The 18,180-nt window shown below is 47.9% G+C and overlaps 1 protein-coding gene across 5 annotated transcripts in view; it reads right to left on the bottom strand.

Moving 5' to 3' along the window:
- The window catches only part of ATXN7L1 (ataxin 7 like 1), a 227,178-nt gene that overhangs the window by 117,886 nt on the left and 91,112 nt on the right, over window positions 1–18,180 (bottom strand). Inside the window, exon 4 of one of the 5 annotated variants that reach the window (XM_036327559.1) lies at window positions 4,461–5,579. The exons of the other annotated variants lie outside the window; for them this stretch is intronic. Within the exon in view, the coding sequence (XP_036183452.1) occupies window positions 5,494–5,579 (86 nt within the window). The 3' untranslated portion in view covers window positions 4,461–5,493. Of the gene's footprint in view, window positions 1–4,460; window positions 5,580–18,180 lie in introns of those variants that run through there. 5 annotated transcript variants of the gene reach the window in all.

Genomic DNA, 18,180 nt, shown 5'->3' with positions numbered 1-18,180 from the left:
AAGAAGGCCGAGAGGGGCCACTGCAGGAGGGGAAGTGGGGAAAGAGTTCAGGGCCAGAAAGAGCTCAGGTTCAAGTTCCATCGCTGCCACTAACTAGCCATGGGGCTTGGGCAACTCGCCTAACATTTCTAAGCTCCAGTGTTAGCCCTTCCTCCTGCACAGGTCATTGAGAGCATCAGAAGAGAGAGGAAATGTGAAAGGTTTTGGGGGAAGAAAGTCTAGCAGCATGGACATTTCTGTGTGCAAGGAAGCAGCATTAGTCCTGTTAGAGACAACACTGGTGCAAGGGAATGATGATGTAGATTTCAGATTATTTAGGGCCCTTGCTTTCCTGTTCCTATCTATGTGGTTATTTCTCATGAGATCTGAAGTGTGGGACTGGCACAATTGATTAAAATTAGTCTTTGGGATTTCCTTTGGCTTTCTATTATTTATCCTCTTCTCTCCATGACAGCAGACCATTGAAGACTGGTGAGTCCCTCCATTCTATACACTTTAAATAAGTTTACATAGAGAGAACTTTTCTAAGAAATTACAGCAGCAAAGGAATCATTCATTGCATCTCTGGGAAGCAAAACCAGGGAAGGGTCAGGCAGTGCTACAATATGCCTATTGGCCTATGTTTGTTGTTTAAAGTAGTTTTCTGTGCCTGAATCACATTTTAAGCTTCTTGAGGGCAATGCTGGATCTTGAACCCCCTTATTTGGATTTCCAAACAGTGCCTAAGACAGTGCAGTAGAAAGGCTATTGGCTGTAGGGATCCAAAATTCCAGGTTCTAATTACAGCTCTGCCCCTCAACAGTCATTTTAGTCCTTCTCAGCCTCGGGTTCCTCCTCCATAAACTGGGACTTACCTATGTCATGGGATTACTGTGCAGTGAAAATTAGACAATGTGTGGGAAAATACTTGTATGATTCCAAAAGTGTTGTGCAAACGGGGAAAATGTGACAAGAATTGTTACTTCTCAAGAACTAGGTGCTGGCTGATTTTCTTGTGGAGGACAGGGAGGCACAGAGCAGAGTAGTCCACCCTAGGCTACAGATGAGGAAACACTCAGGGGTGGAGGAGAGGGGAGGTGATGGCCCCGGGAGCTGAGGAATGACAGTGTGGCTTTCTCACTGCCCATCATGGGAGGTCTCGGCTCTCTCTCCTGCTGCAAGCTGGTCTCTTGTTCATTCATTCATGTTTTTTTTTTTTTTTTTTCCATTCAGTGTTTACTGAGTTCCTACTATGTGCCCAGTTCTATGACAGGGGCTGAGAATTGAATGGTGAACAGCAGATGAAGTCCCTGCCCTCATGGACTGAATCTCCCCTGTTGACACCCAAACAGTGGACTCAGCTCGTGCACTGAGAGAGTTGGACAACTAGCTTCAGGCAGCCCCAGGGACTGGTGTAAACATTGTGTTTTAGTGGGATTCTAGTTCGAGGCTGAAAAACATCAACACGTGGAGGCCAGGTCTGATAAGAAGAAAAAGAAGATAAGGTAAACCCATGCCACACTCTTTAGGCTTGTCCCTTACTGTTTTCCTACCCCAGGTTCCCGGAGTCCTGTTCTTGCCGACTTTACCCTCCAGTAAAACTGACTGACTTCACGTATTCATCCTAAGTGTAAATGCCCTGGCGGAATGGCACTTACCAGGGATGTAAGTAAGCCTCCAGGTAAAGGAATGATGTCTCAGGGGGAGAGATGTCAGAGGTCGCCCTAAAATCACACCACGAGGGCAGTCACTTCCGACTGGCATTTGCAGGGACAAAAGAAGTGGAGAAAGTGGGGGTATTAGTAGGGAAAGTCCCTCTACACAGCCCTTGGTGGTTTCCCAAGATTACCAAAGATGAGGAGGCGCAGAGAACAGTGTGGCTAATGCCAGGGGGAGCTTTTATTTAGGAAGGAGTCTTGAGCAGCCAGAACCTAGAAAAGCGCCATCAGTAGGGCCTCTTTTCCCCTTCTCAATTCTGACCAAGCTGCCCGACAATCCCACAGGTGAATTTCCAGATGAATTTCCAACTTTCCTCTTAGTAAAAAAGGTAAAGTATCATTTACGACAAGATACTCTCCCAAAGCCAAATTCCTGAAAGGCTGTAGGGAATGTGAACCCCAAGTAGACTCATTAAAATAAACATTTTTTTTTATGGTAAAATAAAGCTCTGACACACAAAACCTACACAATCTCAACGTAGTATTGCCCTGGGAGGGATTAGAAAGCAGACGCCCTGGTAACCACCCGCAGGTGAAGGCAGAGCACTGGCCGGCCACCCCAGAAGCCCAGCTGTGTGTCTGCCCCAAGCACAGCCGCCCCCCCTCTTCCAAAAGCACCAACACTCCCGACCTTCGTCCTTGTGTCCATTTGTGGTTTTATCACCCAAGTGTGTATCTTTGGACACCATGCTTAATCCTGCCCATTTTTTAGATGTCTCTTTTTTTAAGCAACCAGTTCTTCCTCTGTCTGTTTCTTGTCCTTACAATCCAGCTGTTGAAGACTCAGGCTGTCTAACCTGAAGTTTTCTACTGTCTGGATTTTGTTCTTGGTGCACGTCAACACATTCAAATGCATTCATTCTTTTTTTAAAAAAATGGGTTAATTAAAAAATAATGTATTTCAATTGATTTTAGAGAGGGAGGGAGAGGGAGAGAAAGAGAGACAGAAACACCAATGATGAGAGAGGATCACTGACCAGCTGCCTCCTGCACACCCCCCTACTGGGGATCGAGCCAGAAACTCAGCCATGTGCCCTCGACTGGAATCGAACCCAGGACCTTTCAGTCGCAGGCCAGCGCTCTATCCACGGAGCCAAACCAGTTAGGGCCAAACGCATTCATTCTTAATGCTAATAATCATCTGTCTAAAAAAAATAAGCTGTATGTTAACCATGTTCTTATAGGGGAACAACCTACCATAATCACATTCTCGTGAGTATATGGGCAAAGGGAGCTCCCATAACAGAGGTGATGAGGCAGTGAGGGAAACATGATGGGGGGGGGGGGGGGAGAGGGGCTCTCTGTGGAACTAGTGATTTATGAAAAAAACTTTCTGCGATTGAAATTGGCCAGGAAATGCTCTTTAAGGTCTTCCAGTGCAGTTTGCTTTACTGGGAAGCACATTTGGAACAGGACTTGGCATCAGGTTATGCCCTAGTGTCCAGGATTGAACAGCAGTAGGTTTTTTATCAAAGACGATAGCATAAGAGGGGTCTGTGTGTAGTAAAAACCTAAGGAATCTAAACCACTGACCAGATTCACCAAATGTAACAACGATAAAAGGTAGATGAAAGGAAGATTAGAGCTGGCCATTTACTATGGTTTGGAGCAAGAAGAGTAAGCTTAGAACCTTTTTCCTTTTTCTCTGTGAACGTCTCTGGAATACCACCTCCTTCCCCACAGACCCACGTTCCAGACCACCAGCTACCACCCACAAACAAAATACGTGGTGGTCTTTTCTTCTATCTGTTCTTAACTTCTTCCTGCTGAGTGCCTAATTTTGTCAGCCCCGTTTGGAGCACTGGAGGTGAGAGGATTGTTGAAGTAGCCACGGAGTCTCATTTATTCATCGTGTCTTTCTTATTCATCAGGAGCCAGCCCTGAGAGGATGAGTATGGGACTCAGGTTCCCTCTCAAGGCTCACACACAAACGGACTGGCTTGGTCAGGGCTTGGCAGGGAGGTGAGGCCTGAGCCACCATGCTGAAGGGCTAGGAGTTGAGTGTGTGTGTGTGTGTGTGTGTGTGTGTGTCCCCGCGTGCGTGACAGAAGAAACCTCACAGAAATGTGCAGTTGCCCTCAGACGAATCTCGTACCCGAGATCCTTGCCTACACAGACAGCCCTATTGCTTCCAGAACACAGGGAGTTAAAAATATAACAGCTCTTGGAACTGAAACCCAATTCTCCATGGCAATCTATTAAATAACTAAGGATTTCTAGGCCTTATTAAAATAAATGTTTAGTGTATTCTCTTATCCTCTGACGTGCACTTCCTCACTTGTCAGCACCTGCTGGCAGCAGCTGGAGTAATCTCCCCAATTTTGCTGTATGTGCAAATCAATTTGATTCCCCCCCCCCCAAAGATAAAAATCAGTAAAGTGATTAAGTTACAATTAAGGCATGTCACTGAAAGCACAGACAACATGAAAAGGCTGAGAAGGACTTGCCCTGAGGTCATGACTAACTTCCTCCTACACAAGTTAAATGACCCCCCCTCCCCCATTCTCCTTGTCTGCTCTGCTGTGATATTGTGGGTGATCAACAAACTTCCTATGACTTCTTAAAATCCTCTTCTCTTTTTGGCTTCCATCATGCTATCCATATGCCAGGTTCCTTTACTGACTCTTGTACTGGTTCCCTAATTGTTCATCCAACCATCCATCCATCCATCCATTCATCCAATAGATGTTTAATGACCCAATGCGCCAGGCACAGAGAAAAATGACAGCATACTTATGTCTATGGTTAAAAAAATGCTTTTAAGTATATGATTGATGATTTTCTTGCTACCACCATGTGAGTTGGCTGTTCTACATGAGGAAACAGGCTCTGAGAGGCTGTGATTTATTTACAACAGCACAGCCAGCAGGTGGCAGTCTGGACATGAATTCAGGTTTACCTCCTGGTATGAATTCATACATATGGGTCAAGTATAATTTCTCAACTAGCCTCATTGTTCCTAATTAAAGGTCACGATCCAGTCAATACATATTTACTGAGACTGTGCTAGGCTCTGGGTGATGCAAAGACTGGGTCCCTGCCCTCATAGAGCTTGTGGCCTACTGTGGGGGACAGACATTAATCATATAACAACACGATACACATGTTTTCAAGGTATGAGGGAGAGCCGACAGAGTTATGAAAATCAGGGAAGTCTTCCAGGAGCAATAATCATTAAGACGCGTTCTGAAGAATGAGTCAGAGTTAGCTTTGGTGAGGGTGTGGGGGGTGAAAGACAATCACATACGGAGAAGGGAAAGCACGTGCCAGGGCCTGGTGGCGGGAAGACCTGATGTGCCGACATTCTGAGAGGCCGGCTCGACTGGCATATAGAGGGTGAAAGGGAGTCTGGCACAGGATGTGGTTCCATGACAGTGATTTTTTTGCTTTTAGCTTAAGAACAATGGGAAGCCACAAGTCAAGAGAATGCCATGATTAACTTTGCTCTTGATTCTGACTTCTGTGTGGAGATGGATTGTGCAGGAGCAAGAGTGGAAGCAGGGAAAACAGCTGGAAGGCGTTTGTAGTTGTCCAGGTGAGAAGTGATGGTAGCTTGGACCCGGGTGGTGGTGGTGGTGGAAATGGAGAGAAGAATCCCACAGGTGCCCCCTGCTCTGCTCAAGCCCATTTTCTGCCTAGACCCTGTCATCAGAGTGTGCTCACGAATTTGCAGTAGGTGGAAGCTTGTCCACACTTCAGGGCTCTGCTGGGTCTCCTCTCCCAGGAAGCCTTCTCTGGACAATGCAAGTCCTCCCAGATCTTTCAGAAGTCGCGTCTGTCTTCTGCACTGTCTGTCTCACACCTGATTCTTCGCTATGGCTTGGCTGTTCTCCGGTCCATTTCTGGAGATGCCTTCACTTCTCTTGTTGTCTTGCTTTCTCCCTTTGGAAAGTAAATGCTTTGTTGGCATTTGCTGAATGGTATCAACAGAGCTCCCTTGGAAATTACACTTGTAAATGATTATTCATGCCAATTGCCTTTGCTTCCCCGAAATTAAACACCGGTTGCTTATATCTGTCTTCATGATCTTGTTCTATCAAAACGTATGTCCCAATTTTTCTATTACTTCCTCTAAACTCTTTTCCTTATTTCTCCTAGTAGAAAGCAGCTTCAGGGGAAGGGAGTGGGGGTAGGGTAGGGGCAAGGAGTATAATTAAAGAGGGGCTATCTGACCAGAATTCCTATACCTTTTAATGGGGTATTTGATTAATCCTTTCTACAGGCACCATTATTCATGCCTTGATGGAATCTCATTTTATAGCCCTTAATACACGGACCCAATTTATCCACATCACATTGTATTCTAATACTTGTCATCCAAGTTATTAGCTATCTCCTCTCACTGTAAAATCTGCAGCAAGTTTGATTAGCTTATTCCCCGGGGGATGATAGCGGAGATAAGAACCGACACAGTACAATACGACCACCATGGTTCTGCATCCTCAAAAGAAGACTGCTAAGTGGAATCCACTTATGGAGCTGGGGTGGACAAAATCAACACCTGCCCCGGGGCAGGGTCCCTGGGTTGGCCCCCCGGAGCCATGGCTGCATATTCCTCCCCATTCCAAATGTTTTTCCTGAGAGGCACAGCCCACAACACCACTTCTGCCTAAATCCCCATTCTCTCCCTACCAGGGCCTGGCAGGCCAGACGACCCAAGGAGACGCACAGTGCTACCGGTGGCTCTTTCTCCAGCACCACTGGCTCTAAGCAGCCAGCCCCGTCTTCCTCTTTTCTGGAACCAAACCTGAGGCTTGGAACTCATTGGTGGCTTCAGTCCTTTCTAAGCAAGGTCACCCCTAGCCTAGAGAGAGAAGGGGCCTGCGTGTCCCCTATAGGACGGTGGGCTCAAAGCCCGCAGAGAGTTTCCAATGCCCCTTCCTCTACCCACCGACCCACCTTTCACCAGCCCGATCGGGCAAAACAGCCACAGTCCCCTCTGGAGTCCTTAAAAAAAAAATCATCGTTTAACCAAAGGCCCTATCACAATTCTTCTTGTGCTTTTCCGAGCGGAACAGGGGAGGACGGCAGGGCTCACTCTGTGGTGGCACTGCTCCTTCAGGAATGGAGCCTCCGCCCCTTCCCCCCGAACCTAGGCTGGACTTAGTGTTTCTAATAAACAGAGTAATGCGAAGTCACGGTGTGTCACTTCTGAGACTAGGTCATAAAAGGCATTTTTGTTTTGTTTTGTTAATCCTCACAGGAGGAAATTTTTTCACTGGTCTTTTAGAGAGAGTGGAAGGGAGGGGGAGAGACAGATACATCTGTGAGAGAGACACATCAATTGGTTGCCTCCCACACGCCCCAACCAGGGCCAGGGCTCATGCCTGTAACCGAGGTACGTGCCCTTGACTGGAATTGACCCCAGGACCCTTCAGTTTGCAGGCCGATGCTCTATCCATTGAGCCAAACCAGGTAGGGCCATAAAAGGCATTTTGACTGCCTCCCTCTCTCCCTCTGGTTGTTGGTTCTGAGGGAACATCCCAGTGGAGAGGTCTACGGGACTGAGAGGAAGGAACGAAGGCCTCCAGCCACAGCCGAGCCTTCAGATGACACACAGCAGCTCAGGGTGACAGCTGGACTGCAACTTCTTTAGAGACCCTGAGCCAGAACCACCCAGCTGAGCTGCTCCCATGTGTCTGACCCAGGGAAACTGTGCAAGGCAATAGATATTTGTTGTTTTAAGCTGTTAAATGTTGGGTCATTGGTTATAACAGGTAATAACACACTCTCACTACCTCAGAGGAAAGCCTTGGGCCCTGCCTTCCCTTTAGCTCCCTGCGGATCTCTTCTCTGTTCAGGGAGCCTGGTGTCCCTTTGGTACCCTCTACCCGGCCGGTCCATGACTTATACCGTGTGTCCCCACAGTCTTGAGGACTGTGTCCTGAGAAGAGAGGGACGGAGAGGGAAGAGCTCCCCAAGACCTGGGTCTGGAAATCACCTCCTTGCCCGCCATCCACAGTAACACCTGGGATTAGGAGAATGACCTTCTGCAGAGAGCAGCCTTCCTGAGGCCGTGGACCGCTCTTGTTTCTGAACCTGGGGGGTGCCTAGTGACTTCAGGCAGGCCGACAAGCTAGTACAAAAAGACTTTCCAAATAACGGGTTCCCTTTTGTATCCTCTGTTCATCTCCGGTCCCCTCTTGCTCTTCTGCAGTTTCTGCAAAAGGTCGTGTCTCCTTTCAACTTTGCAGTTAAGCACATCTGACATTAAGTGGGGATTCCAAAACCGGATGGAGATGTGATCTGGCTTAAATGTTGCAAGGTGAGCCACTCGACTCCGCCCACTGGCTGTGTCCTGCCAGCACAGACACAGTCGTGAAGGAGGTGTTGATCGATTCTCACTTCTCTCAATTATACAGGGATGGAATGTAGTTTTTGATTTTAAAAAAAATCCACGTTGCTCTTCTGTCTGATCAAAATCTATCTCAGTTCTCTGGGGCAAGATAGGATAGTTACAGATGTCAATCTCCTGGAAGGCTTGGAAAAGGCAACCAAGCAGGGGACTTAAGCAGCGGAGTGAACCCCAAAGCAGTGGTTCTCTAAGCAGAGCCCCCATGCCAACAGCATCAGCACCATCTGGAAACTTGGTGGAAGTGCAGATTCTCGGGCCCCACCCTGACCTACCGAATCAGAAACTCTGGGGCCAGAGCCCAGCAATCTGTGTTTTAACAAGCCCCTCGGATAATTCGGATGCATGGCTACAGGTTGACTATCACTGACTTAAAGGATTACACATCTAAATTATTCATTCATCCATTCACGAGACATTGATTGAGTGCCTGCTATTTGCCAGACACACTGGGGCAATGAGGAGGAATTATAAGGAACTCCTTCCTCAAGGAGTCCACAGTCCTCCTGCCCTTGCTTTATGACAAAGCTTGAAAAGAGAGCAGGAATTTGAAGACGCTAATCTAGGGAATGGAAATCTTCTTTACATGTAACTCTTTTCAATGGACAGGAGGTGCATTGAAATTGTTTTCCCCCCCAGGAATGATCATAGTCTCAGAATAGTAGCTCTTCTAAAGTAAGTAAATGTGTGGGTTTAAGGTATCATGTACAACTGGCTCAGCCTTTTAAACTTAAAGGAAAAAAGATTATGTAATTTCATCATGAATGAAATGCAGGATTACCTTGAAGATTCACTTAAGTCTGTGCCTATTTTTCAATGGACAAATTATTTTGGTGTTTTATCATCTTTGATGAAGTAAGAGTTCCTCCCCTCTTTTTCTGTAAGCCTAAAAACATCCTAACAGCTAAGACCTATCATGTGCTTCCTACAGCTGGGCTTGAGGCTAGCGCTACGTTCATTAACTCATTTGACCCCCGCCCCCCCCCCCCCAACCCCCACCGGCTTTTATAAAGCAGATGCAGCAAACACACAGAATCTCACAGATGAAGAACAGCGACTGGAAGAGGCAGGAAAGGAACCCAGACCCATCTCTTAACCTCCTGTGCATTATCCTCCTGTGCTGTACTTTCAGGCCCACTGGGTCATTCCACTGCTCATTAAACTACTGATTAAGCCCTGGCTGGCGTGGCTCTGTTGGCTGAGTGTCCTCCTGTGAACCAAAAGGTGGCCGGTTCAATTCCCGGTCCGGGCCCAGGCTCAGGCCCAGGTTGAGGGCTTGATCCCTGGTTGGGGCATGTGCGGGAAGGAGGCAACCGATCCATGTTTCTCTCTCACATTGGTTCCCGCCCCCCCTCTTCCTCTCTCCGCCTTTGTCTCTTTAAAGTAAATAAAAAACCCCACCACTGATTAATGGGGAAAACATAAGAGAAAATATCACTACTCTCCTGAAAGATTTCTAGGATGACACCACTGGCTAAAGCTCAATTGGGGGATTTATTTTCAAAAGTTACAGTTCATGCTAGATTTCTCCTTCAGCACCATAGATAATTAGGAGCGGACTATAAACTTGTTACGGTCACAGCATGAGTGGCCTGCGTACACATCTCCTCCAAGCTCAGCAGATCCAGCTTGGAGAAGGGGCCCCACGTGCGCTCCCGTCTCAGGTCGCCTCAGCGATGCTCAACGACCCACAGTAACACTATCAGGGCCGATGATTTTCCTGTGGTTGGGGATGAATTTGAGTTGATCCAGCCAACCCTGAGCCTTTGTGACTATGGACACCCATAATCCAGCAGCTGAGGGCGTGAAGGGTGTGACCAATAGCCAGAGAAGAAATCAAAGCTGTCTGGCAGGGCCAGCAACACACTCAGCCCCGTGGTGTGGGCGTGAGGCCTGCCTTGGCTGGCCGAGTTCATCCGCCAGCCAGGCCGATCCTTCATTCGCAGGGCGTCATGAGTCACCCACCTTTTGGCCACCAAAAAGGATCAGGAGGCCTGTCTCCTAATAGCACCCTGGGAAGAACCTGGTGACTTTAGTTACAGGCACCAACAAAATGTAAAGTCCACGTGGGCTGTGTAGAAACCAGGTGGGTATCTTTCAAGCTGCATACTAGCATGCAACTTGGGGTAAACTGAAACGCATCGCCTTTTCCCTTGGCTCTCTGTAATCAAGGATTTTTAGACCATCAAGTCCAACCCCTATCCATTTCTAATTCGGGGTGCTCGTTGGCTTCTGCCGAGACATTGATTTGATTAGCGGCATTCTGTGGAATTACAGACATGATCTGTTGAGCTTGCAAATGCATGATTTATTTCAAGATTCTGAAATGAGAAACACACCTATTAATGGCACACTGGGGGCTGGGAGATTCTTTGAAAGCATTTCATGCATATAAATGGGACATGTGATGAAAGTATCTGCTTATAGTCACTGTCCCGAAGCCAGGGACCACCCCACTGTGCTCCCCAGCCTCACAGAATGACGGCTCCTCGGGAAACCGCTGGGATTAGATGATCTGGCATTTGGACACCCGTATGCCGCCTCATTTATCTACCTGTGACAGGGACAGTGCTGGAAGAGAATCAAAAGATGACAAATTGCTTCTGGTTTTAAAGGAGCTGTTCAGGATGGGTGTACGCCCAGGGGGAACCAGGTTTCATGCCAGGAGCCATCACTTCATCCCATTTTAAGGCCACATTTTGGCAAACACCAACCAGCACATGATTGCTGTCTGCTTTCACCAGTGGGTTTAAGACACCTGCTCTGTAGGCCTGAAATCCAGTCCTTCTGAAGATGGTGCGGAGGGAGCAGACCTGCCCACACGCTGCTGGGAGGCGAGATGGCAGGCATCACACACGGGCTACAGATGAGAGGGATCTGTCCATGTCAAGGCAGACAGATAACACGGAAGGATTTTGCAGGAGTCCAGAGTAGAGATACGGTATCAGTAAATGACTGGGAAAGACTGGCTCCTGGGAGACGGGAGACAAAAATCTTCACCCCAAATTCCTAGGATACTGGTCACTGGAACCTGTTTTTGTGGATAAAGAATCCCCCAAGCTTCCAACCTCCCTTTGGGCAGGGAGGGGGCACATGGCAAGTTTCAAGATGGTCCACCTGAGCATAGGTCTGGCCTCTGCTACCCTCTGCTTACCAGCCAGGGGTCCAGCCAAGGCTGGGCATCACTCGAGCTGTGGCCCTCCTGCCTGCTTTCCCGCCCATGCCCCCTCTCTGGAAACGACGATGTATTACATGGTCAACACCTCCAGTCCTCTCTCTCTGGAGGTGAACGCTCCTGGGCCAAGCCCGTTTGTGTTTCTTTTCTGCCGTGTGCTGGAACTCGTACGGCCAGAGAAGTGCCTCACCATGCTCATGAACAGAGATGCCAGGCGCTCTGCTCAGCGGTAACTCATAGCTACTCATCTTATCCTGACACTCTCCGAGACAGGTCCTAACACTCTCGCCATGTTGTGGATGAGGAAACCGAGGCACAGAGAGATGGAAGGATTGGCCAGAGGTCACTGAGCTGGTGAGGAGCGGAGCCACAGCCACGCCCAAATAGCTTGGCTCCAGGGTCCGCCTGGTTCCTGACCCCTCTGTGGCCTCTCTAACATAACCCTCCTTCATACACAGCAGCCAAACCCCACGTGGGCACGGGTTTCCCAGGCCTTCCTCATTGCCCAGGCCCAACCCTCTGGAATTCAGTGGGTGCTCGGATCAGAACCGCAGAGCCTGCACTGTGGCAAGACAGAGGCTCATCTTCCACGCCCCCTATTTTTTCTAAATTCAGGTCAGATGTCCAAATGTTAACGTGGGGCTTGTTTGTTTCACCATGTTACCCCAGACTGCTTCATAGACGGTCTCTCTGTCTTCCTTCCTTAGACAAGCACCTGGCCCCCACCCCTACCTCCTGTCTCTGGCAATGATATAGCCCCATTATACATTTCAGCTCAAAATTCTGATTTTCCACATAGCCGTGAGGCATATTTACAGCACAAGTCACATGCCAAAGCATTTGCAAGTTTATCATCCTATATAATAAAAGGCTACCTGGTAATATGCAAATCGACAGAACAGCGGAACGACCAGGTTGCTATGATGTGCACTGACCACCAGGGTGCGGACGCTCACGCAGGGGCTGCCCCCTATTGGTCAGTGCATTCCCACAGGGGGAGCACTGCTCAGCCAAGAAGCCGGGCTCATGGCTGACAGCCCAGCGGTGGTTGTGGGAGCCTCTCCCACCTCTGTGGCAGTGCTAAGGATGTCCGACTGACAGCTTAGGGAGTGGGCTTAAGCCGTCAGTTGGACATCCCCTGAGGGATCCCGGACTGCGAGAGGACGCAGGTCAGGCTGAGGGACCCCCCCACCCGCCGAGTGCATGAATTTTGTGCACCAGGCCTCTATTGTCTAATAATAACCTGGGAGCATATCCACCATGCCAATTCCACAGACGGGCAAAGGGAGGCGGGAGGTCACAACAAGGTTGCAAAGGCATCCTAAACTGCCCGGTCTCTTGAACCACTTATGTACAAGTCTGTCTCTGGATTGCTTCCTCTCATCTTCCTGTCCCACAAACTTATTTGAGGCCTGGGAATGAGTGATGTTATCAAGATCGCGTTGTGCTGCATCTGTGTCTATCTCCAGCTCTCAGAATACTAATAAGCAACTCGAAGCTCTAGTGGCAGGAATGTCAACGTTTAGCTCTCTGCCAAAACCCATTCTCATTAGTAGGTTTACATGCGTGAAACACATACGTGGAGTTTTCGGTCTGCACAATTCTCTCATCACCCTAAGCTGCAACTAATCAGAATGCTGAGTGGTCTATTCTCATGCAGAACACAACCAACTGCCTTCAGTGTCTGCTGAGGTGACTCTAACTTCTGTTCTGATGGAATCTTCCGGTCAGGAAATGAAAGGGTAGATCATAACCTATAAGCAGATTGAATAATATTCCTTCAGAGTCAAAATTGTGAAACTGCTTTTTAAATAGTTATGACAGAAAGCCCTGATCCCATGTGAAAGCGATACGAGAAAGCTAGAGGATGTGTTTGCCGCATGAAAGTCTGGAATTAGAAACTGAAAATGCTGGAAGTTTCGTAAAGGCAAACGGGCCTCCAAGAGTGGACACACCGTTTTGTTGGTGCTGGGCATTTCCCCGCCGGGGTCTCTGTTCATGGAAAACACACTGGGGTGAGTCGAGTCTGGCATACTAGTCCCCGCTCTGCCCCTTTCCGCTGTGTGACCTTAGGAAAGTTGCTGAACTTCTCTGAGCTTCCGAATCAGGGAAGCCAGCCTCCAGCCATCTACTTTACTGAGTTATGAACATCAAAATGAACAAGCTACGTGAGAATGCTTCATGCATGGCAAATGCTGTAGACATTTCTAAAGATATATGATCACCCTCAAAAGGCGGTAGTGAGAACAGAAGCCTCTCATCTCGGTTTTCAAAAGCATCATCTCCTAGTGATATGGCTGAGAAGTGGCATTTGGGAGTGTGACCATGGAAGGCGGTCTCCGTCACAGCCCGCAAAAGCAGGCAAAAGTGCACTGTTTCATTCGTTCACCATTCTGACTCATGCTCGCCCTTTAGTCCTTATCTTACCATCAATGCAATATGTGGCACCTAGTGGGTCCTCAGAAACATGAGACAAGTGAAAGAATGCCAGGCTAAGGATTTCAGTGCCTCTGGCACAGAAAGATCATCCGTGGGGGTGGGCGGGACTGAGAGGAGGAATTTCTGGAAGCCTGGGATGCGGGTGACCCGTTGACTTGAATCTCAGGGATTTCCTAGGACAAGCTGGGCACTCTACCTGAGCCTCCTCCCAGCTGGCAGGGATGACAGCATCTGAACTCAGGAAAGATTGGCGGAAGGCAGGTGTGTGTCTGTGTTCCTCAAGAGTGGATCCCTAGAGATGTATAGCCTGGGCACTTCCCTGCCCCCCTTTTTGCCCCCATTCGTTTCCATTTCCCTAGCTGACACCATCTTCTCACTGTCAGAGGTCCAACAGAATCACACCCCGTCTATTTCTCCTGCATCAGATTATCGCCTCTAAGATATTTCCCTGGTCCCTGTTGGTGGCTTCCTGCCACCAGCTAAGTCTCGTACTTAACAGCTCGAGGCATTCAATGCAAACCTGCAGCCTCCAGCAGGACTTGCGCTCGGAATCGTCAGGAGAGCGCCGAGCGTCACCAGCCACACACGTGTGCTGCAGCACTGCCATCTGGACCGGGGCTGACTGGTGCACATGGCAGGGAAATTACATCTCGGGCCAGGGAGGAGATGCGATCCATGGGGATTTCCCCTTTAAAAACGTGCAGCAAAAGCCTGCCTGAGACCATTCAATATTCATAAATGGAAAGCAGAGATGGCGTTCCTGTTCCGCCAAGAGCAATAGCTATTTATCACGGCAAATGACTGAAATAGTTGTACGTACAATGCTTTACTCAGCGCTGTAAATTACGGTATACAGAAGATTAAACTTAAGCCTAATGCTACCCCTGAGCTTCAACAGCTGAGTCCTATAAATGGATACCCGTTAAGAGGAGAGACTCTTTTTCCTGGTTACTATTTAAAAGTGTACCTCTATTAAAAGCTTGTCTTAAACATAAATTACCAGGAAGCCCGCCCCTGGGCTCTAGGCAGGCTCTTCCTCTGGGCACGGACACACAGAAGCACATCTGTGTGACACAGAGATACACCTGACATGTGAACTGTGTTGTGCTGACCTGCAGAGGGATGGAGGGGAGAGGGACTTCGCAGAGGGCTGAATGAGCACTCACTTCTGGGGGCGGGAGGGGGCTTTGGAATGAAAATGATCCCGAACCCCAAACCACTTCAGAGAGAATGTTTCTTCTGGTATCTGCTGTTCTATGAAGTATCAAGAAACCCTGACCGAGAGCTGAAGCCCCAATTTTCCTAGCTGGATGTTATTCTCCAAGCACTTGCTCCTCCAAGTGTGGTCCATGTATCAGAAGCACCAACATCACCTGGAAGCGTGTTAAGAAACACAGACCTACTGAGTCAGAATCTGCATTTTAGCAAGGAACTCCTGGGTGATTCACACGCACATTAAACTCTGGGAGTCAAGGTATAAGTAAGTGTGAACAGGGAGAAGCTCAGTAGAAATCGTACGCGTGAGAAACAGGATTTGCAGGAACAGGCCCTAGCAGTGGACCCCAGGATACCGACTTCTCTTTTGTCCAATCCTGCTTTGGAACACTTTCAGGAATTTGAGGGATAGATTTTTATGAGCTGGGAATGAATGTCTCACTCTGAACTTGAGAGACGACCCAAAGCACCGCAGGGTATGAAACTGAGTAAATTAGTACAAAGCTCATGCTTTATAAATCAATCAGGATGCCTCTAATCCCCCTGTGAGTGGGAGGCTGAGAATGCATGGCAATGTTTTGAGCCAGGATTTCATTCTTTGTTGTAATTACCAGTTGACATTAAGTAAGAAAAGTATGCAAAAGTCTTTGTGTTGTTTGAGACAAAAGATTCAGGAAAGCCGTAGTCTACTAGAAAAAAAATGTCTTTCAGTATGCATGTTAAAAACTTAATGGCAATCACTGCATAAATAGATATTTATATAGATCAATTTGGAAATAAAATAAAGTCTATTATGGACAAGCAAGCAGAGGAAAAAAACAGAAAGAAGGTTAAGAAAACGTTGCTAATCTAATGAAAGGCAGGACAGGAGTACAAAGAAGCAAATAAAATGCAAGATAAACAGAAACACAAATTAAAAGATAAAAATAAGCTCAAATATATAAAGTTATCACAATAAATGTAAGTGGATAAAACTCACCTATTATAAGACACTACCAGATTGGACTTTTTAAAAAGCCAGCTATATACTGCTTACAAGAAAGACACCTAAAACAAAATAACACAGAAAAGTTGAAAAGATTGGAGAGAGATACAGCAAATACATATTGACCAAAAGGAAACTGGGTAGCAATGTTAGTCAGATAAAATAGTACCTAAGGCAAAAAGCATTAATAAGGATGAAAACTCCACCAGTAAAAAGACATGAGTCATAAACTTATATGCACCCAAAAGCGCAGCCTCAAAACTGTAAAGCAAAAGCTGTTAGGGCTCCAGGCGAGACTTAACACCCACCACAGGAGACTTAAAACCCCCTTCTCAGAGATTACAGACCAAGCAGACAAAATGGCTTAGATTATATGAATAATCTCAAAAAGAGAGATTCTATGAATTTTCTAATCATGTGATACATTAAAAAAACTGATCACCTGCCTGGCCAGCATGGTTCAGTGGTCGACACCTATGAATCAGGAGGTCACGGTTCGATTCCCGGTAAGGGCACATGCCCGGACTGTGGGCTTGGTCCCCATTAGGGGGCATGCAGGAGGCAGCTGATCAATGATTCTCTCTCATCATTGATCCCTTCCTCTCTGAAATCAATAAAAACATTTACAAAAACAAACAAAAACCTGATCACCTGGTAATCAGTCACAAAGGAAGTGTCATCTATAATAATAAAAGGGTAATATGCTATTTAGACTGGACGTCCTTCCAAACGACCTTCCTGACGAAGCCGGGACTGCGAGGAAAGCCCGGGTCTCGGGTGTGTGCAGGCAGCCATAGGGAAGCCGGGGTCCCAGATGCCAGAGGGAAGCTGGTGCCAGCAGCCAGAGGAAGGAAGGCTTACTCTTGCACGATTTTCATGCATTGGGCCTCTAGTTAAGTTATAAAATGGTTAACATCACTAATATTCTCTGGTGGCCATCAGAAGTTAAACTAAAACTCAAAAATAAAACAATAGTAATGCCCCCCCTGACCACGGTTTACGTGTGAAAACCAAAGCCACACACATAAATTACCACTTGGCATCGGTGTGATTTTTTTCTACGTGTGGCCTAATTGCTATGGGACCAGGTTAACATTTATCAGGGGTAACACCAGAAGCAGTAGACTCCCAAGCTATTATAACTTCATTATTTTGTACTTTGAACTAAATTCTAAACCAAAGGGACAGTGGAGTACCTGATTCCAGGAAGAGAAAAAGGGACGTGTGTGGGTTAATTATGACCCAGCCAGGCAGCACTAGAGGCTGCTATTGGTTTATTTCCCAGACAGTGGCCTGTTCTGCCATCTCTTTTGACTCATCGACTGGCTGCTGGACGAAAGAGACTGTCCTGGAAGTGCTCCTGGCACCTGGGAAAAGGTGCTATTCAACGGACATGGCATCATACAATTAATGGCTCCCTGGAATCAAGTGAAGACTGTCCTTAACAGTGTGTATGGGACCTTCTGTCTGCCCTTTCACAGGGCCAAGCACTTCTGAAAAGTGATCAGGGCACGCTGCATAGGAGACACACAAAAATACAGGACCAAGTGCTTTGGGGGTGGGGGGTGGGGTGGGGGGGCGGGGAAGGCAGAGAGGGAAGAGTCCTCCCCAACAAAATCAAAACCAGACGGATGGTCCTTCCCCTGCACTGTGCTGCCAGCCCAACACCATTCCAGTGCTGGCGAATAATAAAACAAATATTAAGAAGGAAAACACCAAACAACCTAAAAAGAATGGAATGCAGGGTCGGGGTAATTAATATTGATCAAACCACTGACGACAGGTCTGCAAGTTCTGCAGGTGAGTGGGGATGGGGAGATGGAGCAACAGAAAGAGAAAGGAGAGGACGACAGCTCTTCTGCCTGTGCCATGGGCATGCATCCGTGGCGGTCAAAACAGCTGGTGGTTTCCTGGCTCACAAGCATTACATACCACAGAGTGGGGCAGCTCTCACAGGCACCCACCCCCTCCGGGCCTCCTCGCTGGTGCCCCAGCCCCTCTCAGCAAACATACATCAGCATCACGCTCCTTCCAAGAATAGCGGAGGCAAAGGCTTACTGTGAGGGCAGAGGTTCCTCGCCACCGCACCCTAGGGTGAGCATCCGTAGTGGTAAGAATATGATAGTGGCGGTAAGAAAGTGGCACAGAGTTTTCAGAGAGTTGCTTCCGGCCCCTGCCTCCTTAAATGCACCAGACGACACCCCAGACGTGACAGTAATGCAGGTCACGGAGTTAGGGGGTCAGTCTGGGCCAGTGTCAACGTGACCTCACTCCTGGGGACAGACGCAGCAGCGCTCCCATGGAGACGGGCCCTTGT

Source organism: Myotis myotis, unplaced genomic scaffold (genome assembly GCF_014108235.1).
Source record: "Myotis myotis isolate mMyoMyo1 unplaced genomic scaffold, mMyoMyo1.p scaffold_m19_p_11, whole genome shotgun sequence".
Lineage (NCBI taxonomy): Eukaryota > Metazoa > Chordata > Mammalia > Chiroptera > Vespertilionidae > Myotis > Myotis myotis.
Note: the sequence above shows the minus strand (reverse complement) of the source record. Positions and strands in the feature narration are given on the sequence as shown.